This window comes from Varanus komodoensis, unplaced genomic scaffold (genome assembly GCF_004798865.1).
Source record: "Varanus komodoensis strain SLA01 unplaced genomic scaffold, ASM479886v1 scaffold15, whole genome shotgun sequence".
Taxonomy (NCBI): domain Eukaryota; kingdom Metazoa; phylum Chordata; class Lepidosauria; order Squamata; family Varanidae; genus Varanus; species Varanus komodoensis.
In genome coordinates, this window is record NW_025335440.1 from 4,379,953 (window position 1) to 4,400,047 (window position 20,095).

The 20,095-nt window shown below is 42.1% G+C and overlaps 1 protein-coding gene across 1 annotated transcript in view; it reads right to left on the reverse strand.

Moving 5' to 3' along the window:
- The window catches only part of AGO3 (argonaute RISC catalytic component 3), a 56,567-nt gene extending 41,167 nt beyond the window's left edge, over positions 1-15,400 (reverse strand). Inside the window, exons 1-2 of the mRNA XM_044425144.1 lie at positions 15,005-15,400; positions 3,454-3,625 (exon numbers count right to left, since the gene is read on the reverse strand). Of these exons, the coding sequence (XP_044281079.1) occupies positions 3,454-3,625; positions 15,005-15,023 (191 nt within the window). The 5' untranslated portion in view covers positions 15,024-15,400. The remainder of the gene's footprint in view (positions 1-3,453; positions 3,626-15,004) is intronic.
- Between the last annotated feature and the right edge of the window lie 4,695 nt (positions 15,401-20,095).

Here is a 20,095-nt window from a genome sequence, read left to right on the forward strand (position 1 = left end):
AGCTACATTATATTCAATGGAAACCAATAGCCAATCTGACTGATGGGAGTCACCAAAAATGGTACCAAAGAGATCATTAGGCATAAAGCAGTATTTGAATCTCCAACAGTCACCTATTCCACAAAAACAGAAAATTGAAGCACAGAATGTACAGATACAATCAGAGATCCACACAAAAGTACTATTTTGCACCCATTTATCCTGTTCCAGCAAGAGGTCTCATTCCTATTTATGATGGTAAATGGGAGAGTAGAATCCACACAGCCATAAAAAAAGGTAGTGATAAAAATTATAACAAGACCAGATATTCTCAGATCCATGCAGAAAAGCAATGCTCAAATCACAGGAACACATTCTGAAAGCATCCAAAAATATACAACATTGGTCCTCAAACTACGGCCCAGGGGCTGGATCCGGACTGCCATGCCCATCTGGACCCACCACACGCACCCGCCTCCGCCCACCTCGCCCCACACGCGGGAGGCAGCAGTTTGCTCGCTTGGAGAAAATGATCTCCAAGCAAGCAAGCCGCTGCCTCCTGTGTGCCTGCCCCCGCCTCCCCTCACTGCACGCACCCACGCACACCTCACCCCGCACCCCGCCTCAGCGCGTGTGCCTACATGTGCCACCCCCTCGCCAGTCCGCGCGCACCACCGGCACAACCTTTCCGGCCCGCGCTCAGCATTGGCACCTTTCAACTGGCCCCCGGTGAAAATGTTTGAGGACCCCTGATATACAATATACAGCACTGGAAGGTGTCACACTTCCAAAAAAAGATTTTGTTTGGGTCCTAAAATATGCTGAAAATCAGTTATGTCACATAGCTGCATTTTTACTTCAACATTAAGCTGTTTCTCTTTAACTGCCATACCCTAAAATTAGAGGACCCCAAGGGTTAGAATCAGAGCAACAAAACACAATTTTTCTATAAGCCATTATTTTCTACTTCATATTCCAAATGTAAAACCAGGTATGTTTCAAGAACATTGTTTAAGAAACATGCAGCAAGATTATGGGCCATAACTGAAAAAGACTTAAATGGAATATTTGGTTGTCATGTGCATTTGTTGGACATCCATCCACTCAACGTACAAACACTAGCTGATGAAACTCTTTAACAGGTATTAAGTCAGTCAGTTACAAAAACATGAGTTCATACTAAATTAATATTGCAGAGCCTACAAGAGCTAGTGTTGAAGTCATTTGTCTTTTCACTTAGTTACACAGGGTTAATTTCCTTCCCATGTGAGCAAACATAGTGTGCACTGCCTATCAATAGAACTAACATGTAAAATGCTTGGCATTAAAATTGTTCCATCCAGGAGCCTTTGAAGAGTTTTTCCATTTGCAAGTTAAACAGCAAGCATTTTTAATTAACTATTTTCAACTAGTTGGGTCAAAAAAGTGTCCTCCCTAATTTGAATCCAAAACTTTTAACACTATATAGATTAAAAAACCACTTTCAATATCTAATGTCTAGGCAGCTGGGCTCCAAATGTCTGAATATTCTAAGAAGAAAGAATAGCGAAACATCTATGATCAATTAAAGACATTTTTTCTCATATTTTTTTCTTCCTCCATAGTATTAGGTAATGCAATCACAACAGCTTGATTAACTATCTCTTCTTGGCTGGAAGGCAGCATCATGGATTTCAAAACCCACCAAGGGAATGGCTGGCTAGGCTGAATTTGGAAATAAGCCCAAACTCCTCAAACTATTCATTGCAGAAAATACTTTTCCAACCACCACCACAAAAAAAAAAAAATTATTAATAAGATAAATCATGAAGATAGGATAGAGGTCCAGCTTGCATTAGCTCACTTCATTACAATGCATTATCAAAGCTGAAGCTGTGACAGCTTCAGAATGACATTGTTTTCAGCTTCCTATCTGCACAAATCATGCAAATCACACAATTCTCACCAGTTTTCCTTAGTGCTTTCTTTTTTAAATGTGCAAGTCATGGCCTGTCTTAGAGATGGAAGACCTCAAAAAAACCTTCTGACCATCAGATTCGAACCTGGCATGAAAGCACAAGCAACCTGAATTCCCCAATGTTCATGAATACCTAACTGAAACCAGAAATCCATTGCTATAGTGATTGAAAATATTCTGTTAAACAATGGTCCTTCACAGGGGAGGCCTGCCACACCACAGGCAGTTTTGTGCATAAGGTAGAAAATTCAACCCAAATACAAACAATGCTAGTGTTCAGAAAATATGTATGTACTTACTGGATTTATATTTCTTTAAAAAAAGAACTCAAAAGTGGTTTATATCATTCTCCTCCTGCTGCTTTCAATTTTATCCCACAACAGCAACCCTATGAGGTTATTTGGGCTGAGAGTTTGTGACTGGCCCGAAGGTGGGTAAACTGGCTCCATGGCTGAATGGGGACTAGAACCCAGATAACCTGAGTCCCAGTTTTTTCCAGTTCATGCCTGTTTGTGTTGACGGTTCACTTCTACCTTTGGGTCAAAAACACAGTTACTAGTATTTCTAATGGAAAATAAAAATAATTGATGTTTGTAGAATCTGAAATGATGCAGGTTACTTCATTTGCCAAAAGAGAAGCTGGTAGTATCTTCAAGGTAAGCATTCCACTGTGCGCATTGTATTTTTGAGTCTAGTTTATTTATTTATTTCATTTTTATACCGCCCAATAGCTGAAGCTCTCAGAGTTTTAACAAATGTTAAGCAAAACACAGTTGTTTTAATATTTAACTTAAAACAACAAAGCCACAATAGCAATGGAATCAGCATAAAAGCATAGCAGTGGTACTATAGCAGACTAAAATGTAATATTAAAAAATATAGTTAGAAAGCTAAAAGCTGGGAGAATAAAAAGGTATTCACCTGGAGCCAAAAAGAATACAAAGCATCAGGCACACCTCTTTGAGGCGCTCATTCCACAACCAAAAAGGCCCCCCTCCTTCCTTTGGAAAAGGCTCCTGGAAAAGGACCCGTGAAGATGACCCCAGGGAATGATGGTACAATATATGGTATTGTAAAACACATTTCTTCATAAGTAAAAGCAAAACAGCAGTAAAGTAGGACATTTAATGCCACAAACTCTTTAGAATTCAGGCTGGAATGCATTATGTTTTTCTGCATGCTAGATGAAGGGAAATCCCATTTCCCCATGTTTAGAATATCAGTGTGAAACATAGCATGTTCAATCTCCAGGTGATTTTATCTGGCTTAGGCGCTCACACTCAAGTTCTTAAATCCAATATTAGGACTAAAAGATGCTCCTAACATCCAGCATGTTGGGAGAAAAAAGAATATCCAAAGAAATTACCTACATGTCAAACAAAATCAGGGCAAACTTACTTTGCTCAAACATGAAGGTCTGGTTAGAACTATCAGTCACCTCTTAGGCAGCAACAGCTTAAAAAAGACACAGCATCAACTTCATCAATTACTGCATAAACAAATAAACTCTGACTTACCTGTTCACTCTTCGAGGACACTTATCTGGCTTAATATCTACCTCATAGAGGTAGACGTCAATCTTTGGGATTTCAACTTGGAAGCAGTTGGCCAGCAGTTTAATAGGTTTTCCCATGGTGCCATAGCCAGGTCGTCTGGGCACCATGAGCAGGGGCTGAGCCCCAACGGGTCCTAAAAAAGAAAAAAAAAAAGAATTAATCCATAGTAAAAGCTATAGCAAGTTCAGTCTCTTACCAAGACAATCACATGCATGTTAAGCTAATATATTCTGGAAAGTCTATGTTTATAAGGGAAGGTACAGTGACTAAAAAGGCAACAGGAAAACTCTGTTCAGATCCAATCCTATACATGTTTAGACAGCACTCCCCAGCCAGCAAGGAGCTGAAGGGCTTTTGTTTAAACATTCAGAAGACTACATCCTTGGTTTCTTAAAATAAATAAAATTAGGAACTTACCCAAAAGGTTATCTAGTCCTACCCCTCTGTAGAATCAAGAATTCATAGCTTGCCAGAGATCCATTCAACACAGTTTATATCAAACTATGCCCTTGCCAGAAAGAAGGGGCTTGCAAAGCAAATATAACAGTTCAAGAAATTAAGCTAATTAAGACACATAAAAAGGAAAACACTCCATTATCACTAGCCATCTGCAAGAAAGTTCTATATAATGATCATGTAAATCCCAAATGTGAACATAGTCACCTCCCATCCCAGCTAACCTGGCCAATGGTGTCAAAAGCAATTAAGAGGTCTAGAAGAATCAACAGGGTCAACTTCCTGTATCCCTTTCCAGACAGTGGTTACTCTACAGGACAACCAAGGCAGTCCCTTTCCCAAATTCAGGTCTGAAACCTGATTGAAATGGGTCTTTAGACTTCCCATTGCTTCATGATGGGCAAGGATCAAGTGAACAGGTGGTAGGACAAAGAGTCAAGCACCTTGTCCACATCCTTTGACTGCACTAACTTAAACTCATCCAGCAAAACGGGACTAGAAGACAGTGCTCTGAATACATCCCTAGTGAAAACAATTGTGAAACAATTGTGGAATCCAATGCATGGTGGATCCAAGCAATTTTTCCTTCAAGTATATAGCAAATTCATCACAGCGAGTGGCTGAGGGTTCTGGAGTCTCATCTGGCAAGCCAAATTGCAGGAGACCCCAAACCACTTGGAATAATTCAGCTGGACAGCACTGTGAGGAAGCAATACAGGTTTATTTATTTATTTTATTTACAATATTTTGACCCCATCCTTAACATAACAGAACGACTTACAACATAATTAAACATAATAAACACAACAAATACAACAAGCATAATATGTGACTAAGCGTGACCATTAAAAACTTAAATATCGCAGGTTGCAAAATATTGTTGTTTTGCCACCTTTATCACCACAGAATAGGCTTGATAGTGAGCTCTAAATCAGAATTGTCACGAGACTTCCTCCACTTGCACTCTAGCCATCTGCTTCCTCGCTTCATCACCCTAAGCAACAGTGCATACCATGGAGCTGATTGGGCTCTGCCAGAACAGAGAGGGTACTTAGGTGCAATCTTGTCAGCCGCCTGGATCATCTCCCTGTTCCACAGGGTTACCAGGGCTTTGAAAGGAGCACCTGCCATATCAGTCAAATATTCCCTTAGAGCTTTCTGGAATGCATCCAGATCCATTGGTCTCCAAGGGGGGTACATTCTAATAGGTCCTCTACCCTTGTGGAGTGGGGGGGGGGTCAATATTTATTTATTATTTATTTAAAATATTTATACCCCACCCTATATGCAAAAGCATCTCAGGGTGAATTACAAAAATCAAAAATACATAATCTGACAGATTAACATTAAATAAATGGTTAAATATACACATAAAACCAGTAACATTCACAAATAAAAGAAAATCAAAACAAAATCAAAATCAAAAAGAACAAAATCAAAATAAAAAAGTGACTGTGAAGTTAAAACTTGATTAAAATTCCTAACATTTGGAATTATGGGCATAGAAAAAGGTTTTCACCTGGTGCCAAAAAGAATAAAAAGTCAGCACTAAGTGAACCTCTCTGGGGAGCGCATTCTATAGTCTAAACCTCACCATGAAGTGATCTGACCATGACAACAGGGTTAGTTATCCCCTCCACATCAGGACCACCATCCTTCTGCCCCATCAAAAGAGACCAGATCAAGCATGTGACCTTTTTCATGCATTGAGCCAATGACATACTGAGACAGCTCCATGGTTGTCATGGTGGCCACGATGTCTTGAGTCACCCCAGATAAGGCAATCTCAGCATGGAATTTAATGTCCCCCAGAACTAGCATTCTAGGGGTCTTCAACACCAGGTCTGAAACTACCTCTGTCAGCTCAGGTAGGGAGACTGCTGGAGAACAGGGTGAACAATATACCGGCAGAATTCCCAATCTGTCTTGAGAACCTGACACACAGTACAAACATTCATGACCAAATCCTGATGAAACAGGAAGCCTGGAGGGTAATAATAAGTTCTTATAAACTGAGGACACTCCCCCTCCCCACCCCTCCGAGCAATATTGTTGCTGTATCAAGTACCCAGATGGGCATAGCTGGGAAAGAAGAACGTCTCTGTCCTCTCCCACTGAGGTCTTGGTAATACACAGAAACATAGTGAGTCAGAAGGGGTCTCCTGGGCCATCTAGTCTGACCCCCGGCTCCAGTCAGCTCCACTCATGACATGTCTACCATGTGCATGTCAAAAATTTCATACATGCCTGGTCAGCACCATCATCCACAATCAAATCATGGGTGAGGAAGGTCTTTTTTGGACTGACCTAGAATTCAATAACAGCACCACCAGATCCAGGGGCTGGCTGTTAGATTTATCTGGTACCATTTGACTGGGGGGGAACTAGAAGAGGGAACAGGTATTGAATATCTGATCCCTCTTCTCCTACACAGGCATGTTAAACCTCCATTGCCATATTTTCCCCTAGCCATTACCACCTCAATGGCTGGACATCTTGGCCTCCCATCCTCCTCCAGACCTGTAAGATTGCCCTAAAACTAAACCTAGCTCACACAGCAACCAAGAGAATTCCAGAAAACCTGAATCCAGTAGCACCCAAGAACTCAGCTGTAAATGTTGGGCCCCCCAGGAGGCCCTGAAGAGATAAAAGACCACCTCTAGAGCTGAAAGCTGTATGCATCCCTTGCAAACATAAAGCGGGTGGAGAGAAGGAAGGATGGCCAGAAGGAAAGAAAATGAACCAGTGCCAAATGGGTGCCCTTTAGATGCCACCCAAGACTGCTGCCCTTGGCATGGAGCCAGCAAAGAGCCCTACATGGCAGAAGTCCCACCCCCTGCCCAGCACAATGGTCTGGCACAGCACGGGCTGCAACCATCTAGTGCAGTAGTCTAGTGCAATGGAGAGGCGCAGGTCACAATGGTCACCAGCCCAGCAGCCCCACACAGTCTTGAGGTTCAGTGCTCCTCAGCGATCTCTGGATCCATTGGGTGGAGATCAATTACATGGCATCGGGAAAAGAGGGTGGACCAACTGAGAAACTTCAGATAGTTCAGCTGATTGGCCCATAAGCAGGATGATTCAACATGAAGGTAGAGTCAACTCTTTTTGGTTTAGAAAGGAGGAAAGATATTCAGTTTTCAATCAGTTTTGCATCAATGAGGCACAAGGAACTTAAAATCATGTAATGGTGAGCACAACTGCAGAATGCATTGTCCACCTGCAACCAGTGTGGCTAAAAGGCAACAAAATCAAATGTGAAGCACACTGGGATACAGCTACGTATATGATGCTTCACCTCTCCAGACAGTCCATTTTGGTAGTTTAAGAATTTAATGGAAGGAAAGCCAATAACACAAAAGAGGATATATATTGTGTATAAATGAGCATATCTAGCTAAACACTCATCACTCTTAGTTTCCTCATTTTCTGTTTTTAGCTTTCATCTGTGCTTTCTGTAAATATCCCTTGTTCAGGAAGTAGGTAAGTGCTAGCAATTCTCATTTCACTATCTTTGTTTCTCTCAAACACAAAGGAACAGGTTAGGAAACAAATATTGAGAATTGCTTTTGAGTTTTTGGAGGGGTTTTTTTTAGCTAGTTCCCACACACTGACTTCTGCTGTTAATATCATGTGCACGCAGAGAAAGCAAATGGGAAAAAACAGCACTTTTACCTGCACTGAAGTGTTCCGTGCCCATGGTTTCAATGGCTATATAAAAACCACTGTAATTATAAAGAGCTACAGGAAAGCGCAATGAATACAACATATAATAGGTTAAACCAGCATCATATCACATGACGAAGTGCTTTAGCAACAAGAGCTTGCCCGGTAAGCATTTCATGGTGATTTGTTTATGCACCCTAACTGCCAAAGCACTGGATAGCTATGAAGCAGCTACATAAGTAATCTAACCACACTGATCTCTGCTAATTGATGGTGGTATTAATACAACATTTTAAATTTTCTCTTAAGAAAGCAGCTATAAGGATAACATAAGCCAAAGTTACACAAAAACAAGCCTTAAGATGTTACTACCACCCCTTCTCCCTGGAAGGGTGATGGACTGTTGAGTGCTTCATGTTTTGGATTTAGCAAATTAAAAAGTCTGGGATCAGAGTTACATTTCTTCTTTAAAATATTTCCAAAGGTTTTTTTTACAAAACAAAATTGAATAAAACAATCCACTGGATGAGGAACACCTGCCAAAAACTGGATCCATTTCTTTATATCCAAATTTTAGGTCTGAAATTAGCAAAAGGGCAATTTCACAAAGGGGAAAAGACTGCAAATGCTATACTACAGCAATGCATTTATAAGGAAGTACAACGTTTCTACATTAGGAGTTTAAAAGACTGTGTTTCCATGGCTCAATAAGACAGAATTCTCTGGAATTCTGATTTCTCATGAACATATTTGGTATACAGTGTGAGGCCCAAGGGGCAAATCTAGTACACCTAGGTCCCAATAAGATCATATGCATTCCCCTTGGCCCTTCCATAGCTTTCCCCCACTACCAATCATTTGGATTTTGCATAGTTTCCCCCACTCTAAAAAGCTAAAATACCTCTCGTAATGCTGTGTACTGTCAATAAGAGCTTTACATTAAAATATTATTTCAATGTAAACGGATTTTCTGTGCTCTTTTGACAGCTAAAAGACTATTATTTCCAAAGAGCCCAAAGAGCCTTTGGGCTGCATAAACATGAAACAAGTAAACATTTCAATGGTTAGTATATCAATGCCACTTACCAATGGATACATGGGTGGATCTTTGGTAACCTTTATTAAATTTATCCTTAAGAAAGCTATCTTTTCATAGTATTGCATACTTCTAATTGAAATGGATACATCTAAATTTATATTTACACTTGTTTAATGTTTTTGTTTTACTGAAATTTGCAATTAAAACTTAATGGGATCCTGGGCTAGGTTTTGGATTGTATTCAACAAAAGCTGACACACCATAGCCATAACATCAAACAAAGCTGGTAGCTCCATGATGATCAAGCAAAACTTGCTATTCTAATCAAATCCCATCAGCATACAAAACTGCTTAAGTGAATTTAAATTTAACACACATGCACACACACATGGTCTTGTTTGCAAAAAAGCAAGAAAGCATTGCCTAACAATTCAAAGCAATAAAACCTAGAAATAAAACTAAAAACATTTAAAGAGGAAAGCATCACTGTATGATTTAAAAGATTATATTAAAACATATGTATTCTACCCTTTCTATAAGCCAAGAGAGTGGGGGCAATTTGTAATTCTTGAGGGGGCACATTTCATAGCTTGGAAACAACAGAGGAAAAAGTCCCTCACATATGTTAAAACAGGCCTCTGTTGGTAATTAGGACCTCTTCTGCCGCAGTACTGCTAGGTCAATTCTCTTGTATGTATCTACTGTCAATGGGAGCGGCAAGGCAGAGTAGAAAGCTACACAGAAATTGACAAGGCAATAATAAAGGCTAATTGATGGATAGTTGCCTAGCTGCCAATTGAAAAGCATGGGTAAAAGGGCAAAAGCAGCAAAAGAAAGTGCACCAAGGGAGATGAGGAAGCAAAATCTCCCCTTAGCAATGAAATCTGCTCAATTTGAAGTATTGAACTGACAGTTCTCAGTGCCCTCCACATCTGATTCTCCAGCTAGGCCAGAAGGGAAGATATTAACCATCCCCATCTTCAGAGCACTTACTGCTGTGTTCATTATGGTTCCCTGACAATTCTAAAAATAATGCAGAAATATATGCACATTTAATAACCACCTTGTTGAAGCTAAATAGGTCTGATTAGAGCTTAGATGGAAATTGGTTAGAAAATCTATCATGCCCCCTTAAATTCTATAATGAAAAAAGCAATATACAAATGTAATCATTTTATTTACAACTCTCAAAATCAGTTTATGCAAGCAGTTAGGTAAACAAAAACAATATTACTAAATTACCAACAACTCAGTTCTATATAACATCAAGCTTAGGGGAAGCACAAAATATGCTGTAATGGGGGATTTACCATGGTGTTTCCCCACCCACAAGTGCAAAGATATTGCATACATACTTATTGGAAATGACTTTAGCATGAGGTGTGCAATATTGCAGCCTAGAAACTAGGTAAAATTAACCAGTCCACCTACACACGTTCCATGTATAAGGTTCTTGCCAGCTATTTATCTTAGACAAAGAGCAAACTACATAAGTTAGCATTTAATCACCTATTTTCACAGCTGTCCTGTGTGACAGTAATGGCAACACCTGGCAGCAAATCATGGACTGAGTAACCCAAGAATTGTGGGGATGCACAAACAGATCCCCAAAATTCATAGGTTAATTAATCCATGGTTTGCTGTGAAGCAACAGTATTACATCCAAAAGGATCATACTGTAGATCAGAGTCATGAGCACAGTGGAAATCTTGACAAATCTTGACAAATATTCCATTTTTATATGCACATTTCTGATTTTTAGCAATGTTTGTCATACTTAAATAATGGGGACAATATACTATAGAAGTTTTCAGTAGAAGATTTCAATCAAACTTTTTATTCTTTTCAGTGCCAGGTGAGTACTTTAATTTCCAAGTATTTTAATAGTTTAACTTTTTAACTCTGTTTTTCTATATTCCATTTTATTCTGAACCACTGATATGCTTCTATGGAAATCATAGCAAATGCAATTGCTATTATGGTTTTATTCACCTATTTTCAATTATTTTGTATGTGTGTGTTTAACTTTTGTGAACCATCCAGAGAACCTGAGAAGAGATGCACCAAACCCAGGTTAGTTTTCTTGTTATAGACGCATTACAATCTCTATGTTACATAGATCTTTTCCAAATATTTCCCAAATATTTTTCTCTGAAGCCATTCAGACCATAAGAATAAAATTTTGTGTTTTAAGATATAGTGTAAACATGACTGAGCAGTTATATTAGTGACTCATAAAACTCCTCAGAAGGTTAAATTCAGAACTCTGCTTTGCAAACTATCCCAAACATAACAGCACCACTCATAAACTGATTAAACATATTCATTTTTTGTTTTTACGTTTCTCCTCCTGCCACAGTCAATACTTCCACACGGCCATTTTCTGAAGAAAAACATTGTTTTAACTCCATATAGCTTAAGTGCATTTTTTCCTAATACATTCTTTGATTTTGAAAGATAGTACACCTGAAAGCAGAAAATGACATTTTTGCAACAAATGCACACAAGTGCAAACCATCCACCAAGGGATGAGCAGCAGGAAACTCCATTCCCGTGGCAACCAAATTACTACTACCTTACCCTAGTTAAAAAATACACATCTGACGTACTCTTTAGCTCCTATAATCATGTTTTTTGTTTGAAAGGGGCAGAAGAAAACAGTCCTTAAATCCCAAGTTTATACCTGATGTTCAAAATCTCCTTAGAAGCCCTCTTTATTCAATTCCTATATGGTGATTAAATAAGTCATTCTGAAGCACATCGAAGGTGTATCTGAGATGCACTTCAGAAGATGTTGAATACTCAACAACACTGACTATGAGAAAAGCCCAGTGCTGAACATGGCTGTTGCAAGATTTTTTGGGGTGCTAATTCTATTCAGGATTCAGTTTTAACCTGTTTTCTATTTTCCTAACTGAAAATCAGATCCAGTGCAAATGAATTAATCTTACAGTTGAGACTGTTAAAACGCTTTCACAGAAATAGTTCACTTTACCTATCATTGAATACACTGATCTTCAAGAGAAGTTGAAACATCCACAAGTGAGTTGCACCTCAACCTGAATCATCCCCCATCCTCAAGCTCTCAAGACATTTGACAGCTTCCCAATATTCCTGACCACTGGACATGCTGGTTGGAGATGATGAGAGTTGAAGTCCAACTCATCCGGAAGTTATCTGGTTTGGGAAGCCTGGGTTAAAGTGATAATGAGAAACTGAACTGTAGGAAGATACTTCAGAAAGGAAAGTTTAGAGAAACTGCTCCACATGATCTTGACCCTACCATGCATTCCTATATACAAAATGTGAAGGGCAAATATTGTCCCTTCCTGCTGTTTCTTTCTAGTCATATGAAAGTAACATACAAAGGAAAGGTTTAATTGACAACTAAGCTGGCTGAGACTCCCAGAAAGTAAGAATTACAGTCATAATGGTTATTTGGAAGCAAATCGTATGACACCAGCAGCACTTCTGACCACACTAATTGGATTAAAAAGTTGGTGTCAACCCTGCAATTTACTGTCTCCTCATTTATTTAAAACTTTTTAATATTCTGCCTATAGAAAGTAGGCTCTCTGGATAGTATACAACATTTTTCAGTCATTTACGTTGTAATTAGACTAGCATCTTCCATGCAGGCTCTACTATTCATTCAAACCTCCCCAGTAAAAGTAAGGGAAAGCACTTGTACAGCAAGAGAGAAAATGAAATGAGTGTACATCTTTAAGGAAAAACTAAAGATAATGGCTACACCAACTACAGTGGTACTTTGGCTCACGAATTTAATCTGTTCCAGGACTCTGGTCGTGACCCAAATTGGTTGTGAGCCAAGTCAAATTTCCCCATAAGGGTCAATGTAAATAAGGTTAATCCATTCTGCAACTATTTTTTTTACTCACAAAAATTTGAAGCAAAGTGACAAAGAACAACAAAGATCGCAGCCATCTCCCCCCCACCACCGCAATTGTGCAGGGGTGGGGGGGGACGGGCCCAATCACGGCCATCTCCCCCCCCCCCCAGCACATCCGTGATCACGCCCGTGCAGTTGGTGACCTGCGGCCATTTTTTAAATGAAATTTCTGTTTGCGACCCGATCTGGTCGTGAACTGAGGCATTCATGAGCCGAGGTACCACTGTATAGCACAACTCTTTCTTAGGAAACCAAATAAGAAACTTTGGAAGTATCATCCTGCCGTGCCTTGTAAAGAGAAAAAACCCACAAATAATACTAGTACTAGCAACTAATACTAGTTTATTCCACCCAAGGACCAGATCAGAAACTGCTATAGCCTCCTTTATGCTTGAATCCAAAGTTACAAAGCAGCACACCTTTATTTCTTCTGCAGTTATAAGATTATTACAACTTCCCATGCAAGTGTAAGCATCGCATCCTCAATATATGCCCTATCAAAGAAAACTAGCTTACAGAATAATTTAATGCATAAAGCTATAGATCAAAACAGGCATTTAAAGTCCTTACAAAATAGGATAGAAGCTGGCAGCATTTGACAGAAATCAAAGGGAGAGAGATCAAAAGTGTTATGAAAATAAATCTGCTACTACCACTTGACATCACAAAGATTCCAAGCATTTACTTTCATTAATCAACCAACCTTATTACTAATTCATTTGGGCTGCACTTACAGTCTTAAGCAGCTCTACAGATTCATAATTACAGGAATGTTAGTGGAATCTCAAGGTTTTTTGTGCAGCTGATATTACTGTGTCACTAAATGCTAATAATTTCAGAAGAAAACTTCTGTCTGTGTATCTGATTTAACTAAGTTTATTAAGTAGATTTATTTAACAGGTTTGTGTTACCCTACACAAATATTTCAGACAACAGTAGCTATTATATCATTTTCCTCCAAATTTGACTTGACAGTGCTTGTAGTCCATTTACATCCTGCCTTTCTTCCATCATGGAACTCAAGGTGACATAAGGGATTTTCCAGCAGTCTTGCCAGATCCATACCTACTTAACTTGAATAAGGTGGTTGCTTCACTTTACCCTCAAACAATACCCTGGGACTAAGACTAGTATTCCTTTAATTCTTTTTCAAGAACATACCACATACAAAAAAGTAAGCAGCTCTTCAATAATGGCTCAGTTCAAGAAACTGCCAGTTAAGTTAGCAGACTAAAAGAAGTCATTGTGAAAGAACTGGAAGCAAGGTGTAGATTAAGAATCCATCCCACAACAGAATCCACCAAAGGCAAGTTTCTCAAGGCAGCTATTCAAATAACTTCCAAACATTCAGGAAGCATACAATGTCAATTCAGTCTCTGAAATACCATATTTAGTCCAATACTTCAACTAGATAATGGAATAGTAGAGTTGGAAGGGGCTATGAAGGACATCGGGTCCAACCCCCTGCTACTGCAGGACATCAATTTACAGATAAGACAGATTTACTGCTAGTGCTCAGAATCTGAGCAATTTTCTGAACGCAGCACCTATATTTGTCCCATTGCAGTACATCTACTCATATCATCACACCAGGTCTGATATGATACACAGTGGGAAATCTTATTTTCAGCTAAAAATTGCATTCTCGCAGCCAAGTATGCAATGCAATCTTTGATTTTTCAGAAGGCAGGTTACAAGAAGCTCTAATGGAACTCTTATGGTCCCATCAATAGAACCATAAGGTAGCCAGCTATCCCAGCTCACTCCCCACAACTGTCATACAAAGTAATAGGGCTCAAGATGTTGTACATTTACCTTACACCCATCATGCTGAAACACACTGTTTAAGACCTGCACTTCCTAGAAGACCTGTGTAGATCCATGCTACCCATCTCTCCCACAAAAGACTGAGCCAGCTACTCTGGTCATTCAATCACGACACACTTCAAAGGGTGCAATCTTTACTGAGCCCTACATAAGCCAGTCAGTGGGATGCCTCAGTCACTTGAGAGTCACTGTGGACATCTGCTTCCCAGGCAAATCACCCATGACTCCTAGCGTCCAGGCCTCACCAATTCCTCCCCTGGCCAAGCAGAAAAACCAAGAACTCCTCTACACAGCACTTACACATATGACTCAACCTACCTGTCCCTTCACCCTCAGACGAGAGCCATTTCAGGTTTAACCATAAAAACCAAGAGCAGCACCCTACCCCGAGAATGTACCCCTCAGAGTAAGTTGCTGGGAGCAGTAGGAAGGCTGGTACGTGGGCTCCCCACTGTCACCTGGCCGAACACCGTTGATAACAGGATGCTCAGGCACATGGACCTTCGGCCCGATGCGACGGGGCAGTTATCACGACTTCAGACGTTGCAACCCCTCTCCCTCAAACTTCCCTTCCTTGGGGTCAGGACCCCCCCCGGGACAGCCCCCACCCTCACCTGTGCTGCCGATTTCCATTCATGGAGCTCGGCGCGGCCGCTCTGAAGCCACGGGTGCCGCTCCGGGTCCTGCCGGGACCTCCTCGCCGCCCTCCTCCTCCTCCTCGCGCCGTCCCAGCCCCAGGCAGCGGCGGAGGCGGCGACAACTTCTCTCACAGCCCCGGCGCACGGCCCTTTCTCTCGGGTCCTTCTGCTCGCGCTCCCGCCTCAGCCGGCGTCGGTAGGGCTGTCAGCCCCGAGCTGTGGCGGCGACGGTCGAAGAGGCGGAAGTGGCGTGGCCGCCCGCAGCCCCGGTTCGCTCGCTCGATCGCTCGCTCGCTCGCTCTCTTCGCCGCTGGCTGAGAAGCCCTACTTTCCGCACGGCACAGCCTGAGCCTCGCTCTGAGGCAACTAGTCTCCGCCGCTCTCTCCCCGCCCCTCCTCCAACCTCTACCGGAAGCCCTCCCTCCGCTCCGAGATTTTCCCTTTGCGGTGGGCGAGTAGTGGCGCGCTAACGCATTGGCGCATGCGCACCCTCGCTAACCCCTCCCCGCAGCCGGAAGTTGTCCCCGCGGCAGCCTCTCGTCTCTCAACGCGCCTAAGTTCGCGCTCATCCTCAGACAGAAGCGCAGAATACGCATGCGCTCTCGTGTCTCGGCGCTACGGGCTTTTCAAGTAGTTTGAGAGGTATATGCAAATGAAAGAGGCGGGGCTAAAAGGAAGAGAGGCGGATTGTTGCTTAACGTCGTTATCGGCGAATGGCCCTTGGTGCGGGGTTTGAATCCGTCTCGACAGTTTTAAGATTAAATAAAGTTCTGAGTTCACGGCTGCTTGCTCATTATTAATTCAAATAAGCGTGTGTGTATCGGATTTATATCCTGCTTTTTTCATTTTCAAAGAACACAAAGCAGTTTGCATCGTTCTCCTCCTCCTCCTCCTCTTCTCTCCACAACAGCAACTCGGGCTGAGAGTCTGGCTGGCCCGAAGTCACCCAGCGGCTCCAGGGCTCAGCAGGGACTAGAACCTGGATCAGCCGAGTCCCAGTCCAGCGCTCTTAACCACACTGCTTATCTCGTCACTCAATAAGCGATAATAATGGTTAATATTAGTAACTGACTATAGTAACTAAGGCATGCGCATTTAATCCATTCATTAGAACTGATTTACCTAATACCTAAAAATTTAAACTGAGGAGGCATTTATATTCCTTTAGAATGTAAATCAATTCTTCTAACCACTTTTATTTGAGGAAACTGAAAATTGCATATTAAATAGTATAGAAACTAGAAGCAGTTCCTCTCTCCAGCTGTGCCTATTGTGCATGCCAAGTTCTTACCGGGTTATTTTTATGGCTTCACTCCCATCAGAGTTTTCCCCCTAATTTTTGTTCTAACATTTAGAGGCCTTAAGCCGGCTCATCTAGGTCAGGAGAAAGGGTCTCTGAGAAATGCGTTTGGTTGTAGTGGTATCGGTATGATCGTGGGAAGACATCCTGGAAAAGTCACCGATGCAAACGGAGGACTCATGCCAGGAACAACATTTTGAGATGCTTGTCTGTATAAGATAATCATCTTACTTCTTTGAATGCACTTTCTTTACCACTGTAGAACCACATTGTTAAAAATCAGTTCTTTTACATGAAGATTTGCAAAACAAGAAGGAAAAGTAAGAGCTCGATTCTAAGCATGTTTAGACAAAATAAAGTTGCAGAACTCTCAGCATGCCCCAGATAGTAGGGAATGCTGGGAACTGTAGGTCTTCTTTCTCAGCATGGATAGGACCGCACGTTTATGTATTTTTCTAAGGGGGAGGGAGGAGGAAAGAAGCCACAAAAGCAGGCAGCTCTGAGGGTAATGGAGGTGTGTGATTATAAAAACTCATACACAGTGGTTCGCATTTTCCTGTGTTCAGAACAGCTAATCTACAACTGAGCAGTTGGTTTTGGCCAGCTCCATCTTTTGCACACATGACTAACTGGCCACTGCCCATCTTCACTTGGTAGGAAGACAGAGTCCATGCACAATGGCTTTTTCCCCTAAGGCAGAGTGGTGCAACTGCCTTGATTTATCATTTAGAAGCATAGAAACAGAGCAAGTCAGAAGGGGTCTCCTGGGCCATCTAGTCTGACCCCCGGCTCCAGCCAGCTCCACTCCTGTCATGCCTAACATGTGTATGTCTAGTCTATCCTTAAACACCCTCACTGATGGGGCTTCAAATATACATTTATCATTTATTTATATCCCACCGTTTTTCTTACAAAGCACTCAAAGCAGCTTACAGCATTCTTATCCCCACAATAACCCTGTGAGGCGGGTTGGGCTTAGAGTCTGTGTCTGGTCCAAAACCACCCAGCGGGCTCCATGGCTGAGCAGGGACCAGAACCCAGGTCACCCGAGTCCCAGTCCCGTGCTGCTGAGCATGGGCTATCCCTGTCCGTGGGAAGAAAGAGCTAATTCACCATACGGACCACCTAGGATCCCTAAATTCACCTGTTACTTCAGATGCAGTGGAAGGCTTTGTCCTGCTCCATTGAGCTGCCGGTCCAGCAGGGTTCACTACAGAGCAGGTGCCATCCCCAGGTCCTTTCTCTAGCTATTTTGCAATTTATTGGCATAGCTACACCCCCTTTGGGATTAGAGACCTGCACCCAAACAATGCCCCAGGGTGGTCACAATTCATGGCCATTTTATTTTGGTCACACTTTTTCCCAGAAGCTTTAGCTTTTAGATGGGAGGTAGGAGAGCCCTGCTTGGCTAGGCTATGCCCTGTGCCCAAACCAAGCCTAGACTGTGCCATCTTGTAGGCCAGTCCTTTTTAATGCATGGGCTGGATTCCATTTTGGATGTGTTCCCAGGGGTCAAAGGCAAAAGGATGGGGCAGAACAGGGCGGCATGTTTTTTGCTTAAAGCTGATTGCCAAGAACTGAAGAGAGCCCTTCGAGCTTTTTGGAACAAAGAAGATGCAAGCATCAGAAACAGCCAAGTGACAGACAGTGGGAAAAGAGCAGGCTCTGAGCTTTGGCCATACAGGACCCAATCCTGCACCCTGTGAGAATGATGTGGAGTGGCCCAAAGCTTACTGTGGGGGACAGGATCCCAGCTCCCTGTTTGTAACTGACGTCACCACACATCAATGAGCATTGCCTTCAAAAAGGTTTCGATTGGAGCAAATGATTGTGGATCTTGAAGATGATTCCTCAATGGTGATCTATGGCATGGATAGTCCAAAGCTGATTTTGGGGTGCAGGGGGGTGTCAACTTTCACTCCCTAATTAGGGGCATTGCTTGAGCCTTGCTTTAACTGTTTGTACAAATAGTGAATTGGAAACTAATAACCAGCAAAGTCAAAAGACAGCCTTCCCCCGACTCATGAGCACAGGGTGCCTCTTCATTTAGGACTCAGGGAAAGAAATAAGTAAAAAATCAGAATGGACTGGAAAGGGTTGCACTTGCACTGTGCTTAAAATGGAGTTGAAGTTCAAAGTGTCTTGACCTCACAGCCGGTGCCTGAAACCCACTAAAGCGTTTTATTCCATCACCTTGTCTTCACAAGAACCACTCCAGGAGGATGAGAGACAGACTCATCCAAGCTGTCCGCTGGACTCCATGACCAGAAGCTGCTCCAACCATTGGGACACACCGTCTCTCCCAGAAAGTGTGTGGGCTGACTCTGGTTTCCCAGTTTGATAAAGACACATGCCAGTGGCCCAGTTATTTCCTTTCAGGATCCCTTCCCCCACGTTGAGGAGCTCCAAACCTGCAGCAGCAAATGTGTTGGGCAGCCAGTGGCTTCACAGTAACCTTTTCAATAATGTTTTCTTTTTAAAAATATTTCTCAACTCTAATCCTTCTCTGAGCAGGCCCTTGTATTTTTCAAGGAGGTACATGCCATTTCAGGCCAAGAGCACATCTAGGGCAACATTCAGGTTTTTGGGTAACGAACATCATATACTTTCTGGAAACAAAATAGCGTATATGCGAGCAATAGCCTTTGCCTGCTGTGTGCTCCCATTTGGTATTCAGGGGTAGACGGCCTCTAAATCAGGAGGTTCCACTTAGCTATTACAGCTAATAACCACCAACATAACCGTGCATCAATTAATCTGTCTAAACTTGTGGTGGGATGGGACAGCAACTGGAGAAGGGCATAGAAAAAATGCGCACAACCAACTCTGGCCTGCCCAATTTTGATTCCAACCTATTCACCCCTTGAGAGGTTACAGCCCTCAGCATTAAGAACATTTATCTGTCTTTGCTATAATTGAAGAGTTCTAGAAACATAAATACTGGAAGGAACCGATACCATAAGCTGCCGCCCTGGGACATCCTGAACATGGGAATGTGAGAAGCAAATATTCCTCTATAGTGCACTGTGACAGGACTGCCCAAAAATTGAACAATACACAACATTTGAAACTATCACGTTCGTGTCCTGCTCATTCTCCACGGAGCTCTCCTCACAATCCTGTGATGGAGGATCCCTCTGCCAAGAGACAGCAACTTGGCTGCAGGCCACCGCGTGAGCTCCATGGGTTTGAACTCAGCCAAGCAGTTCTCCTTTCTACCACGTTGGTTTGTGGGAAGATGTTACACTACACATTTGGCAGCAGAATTAAAGTCCTTGTTTTTAGAAGCTTCTGTTTACATGGTATAAAAAGAATGTAGTGACATCCTGGATGTGGCAAAAATATAGTACATGTTTCTGGCAAAGGAAAGGGAGACCTTAGCTGCTGTTGACGAAATATTCCCACCCAACTAAAAATTCTCTGGCTGAAACACTCACACAAAATGCCTGAAGAGAACAAAGACTCCCTCTCTTAAACAAACATGGAACATGCTTCTGCCACACTTGGTTGTGGTTTTAGAAGGAGCAGGCATCCAGGGGCGATAAAAGGGGAACACCAAAGGCAGGGGAGAAAAGGGCAAAGGCAGAACTAACGAGTCCTTCATTCCGTGCCTTACCTTCTTGTTTCGCTTGTTCTCTGAGGGTTGTGTGTGTGACACAGAAAAGCAGGGCATTAAAAATCATTTTGTCTAACCCAGGGTTAAAATGCCCTCCAGTTATTTTGGCCTACAACTGTCTTCTGTCACCATTGCACAGGCTGGCTAAGTG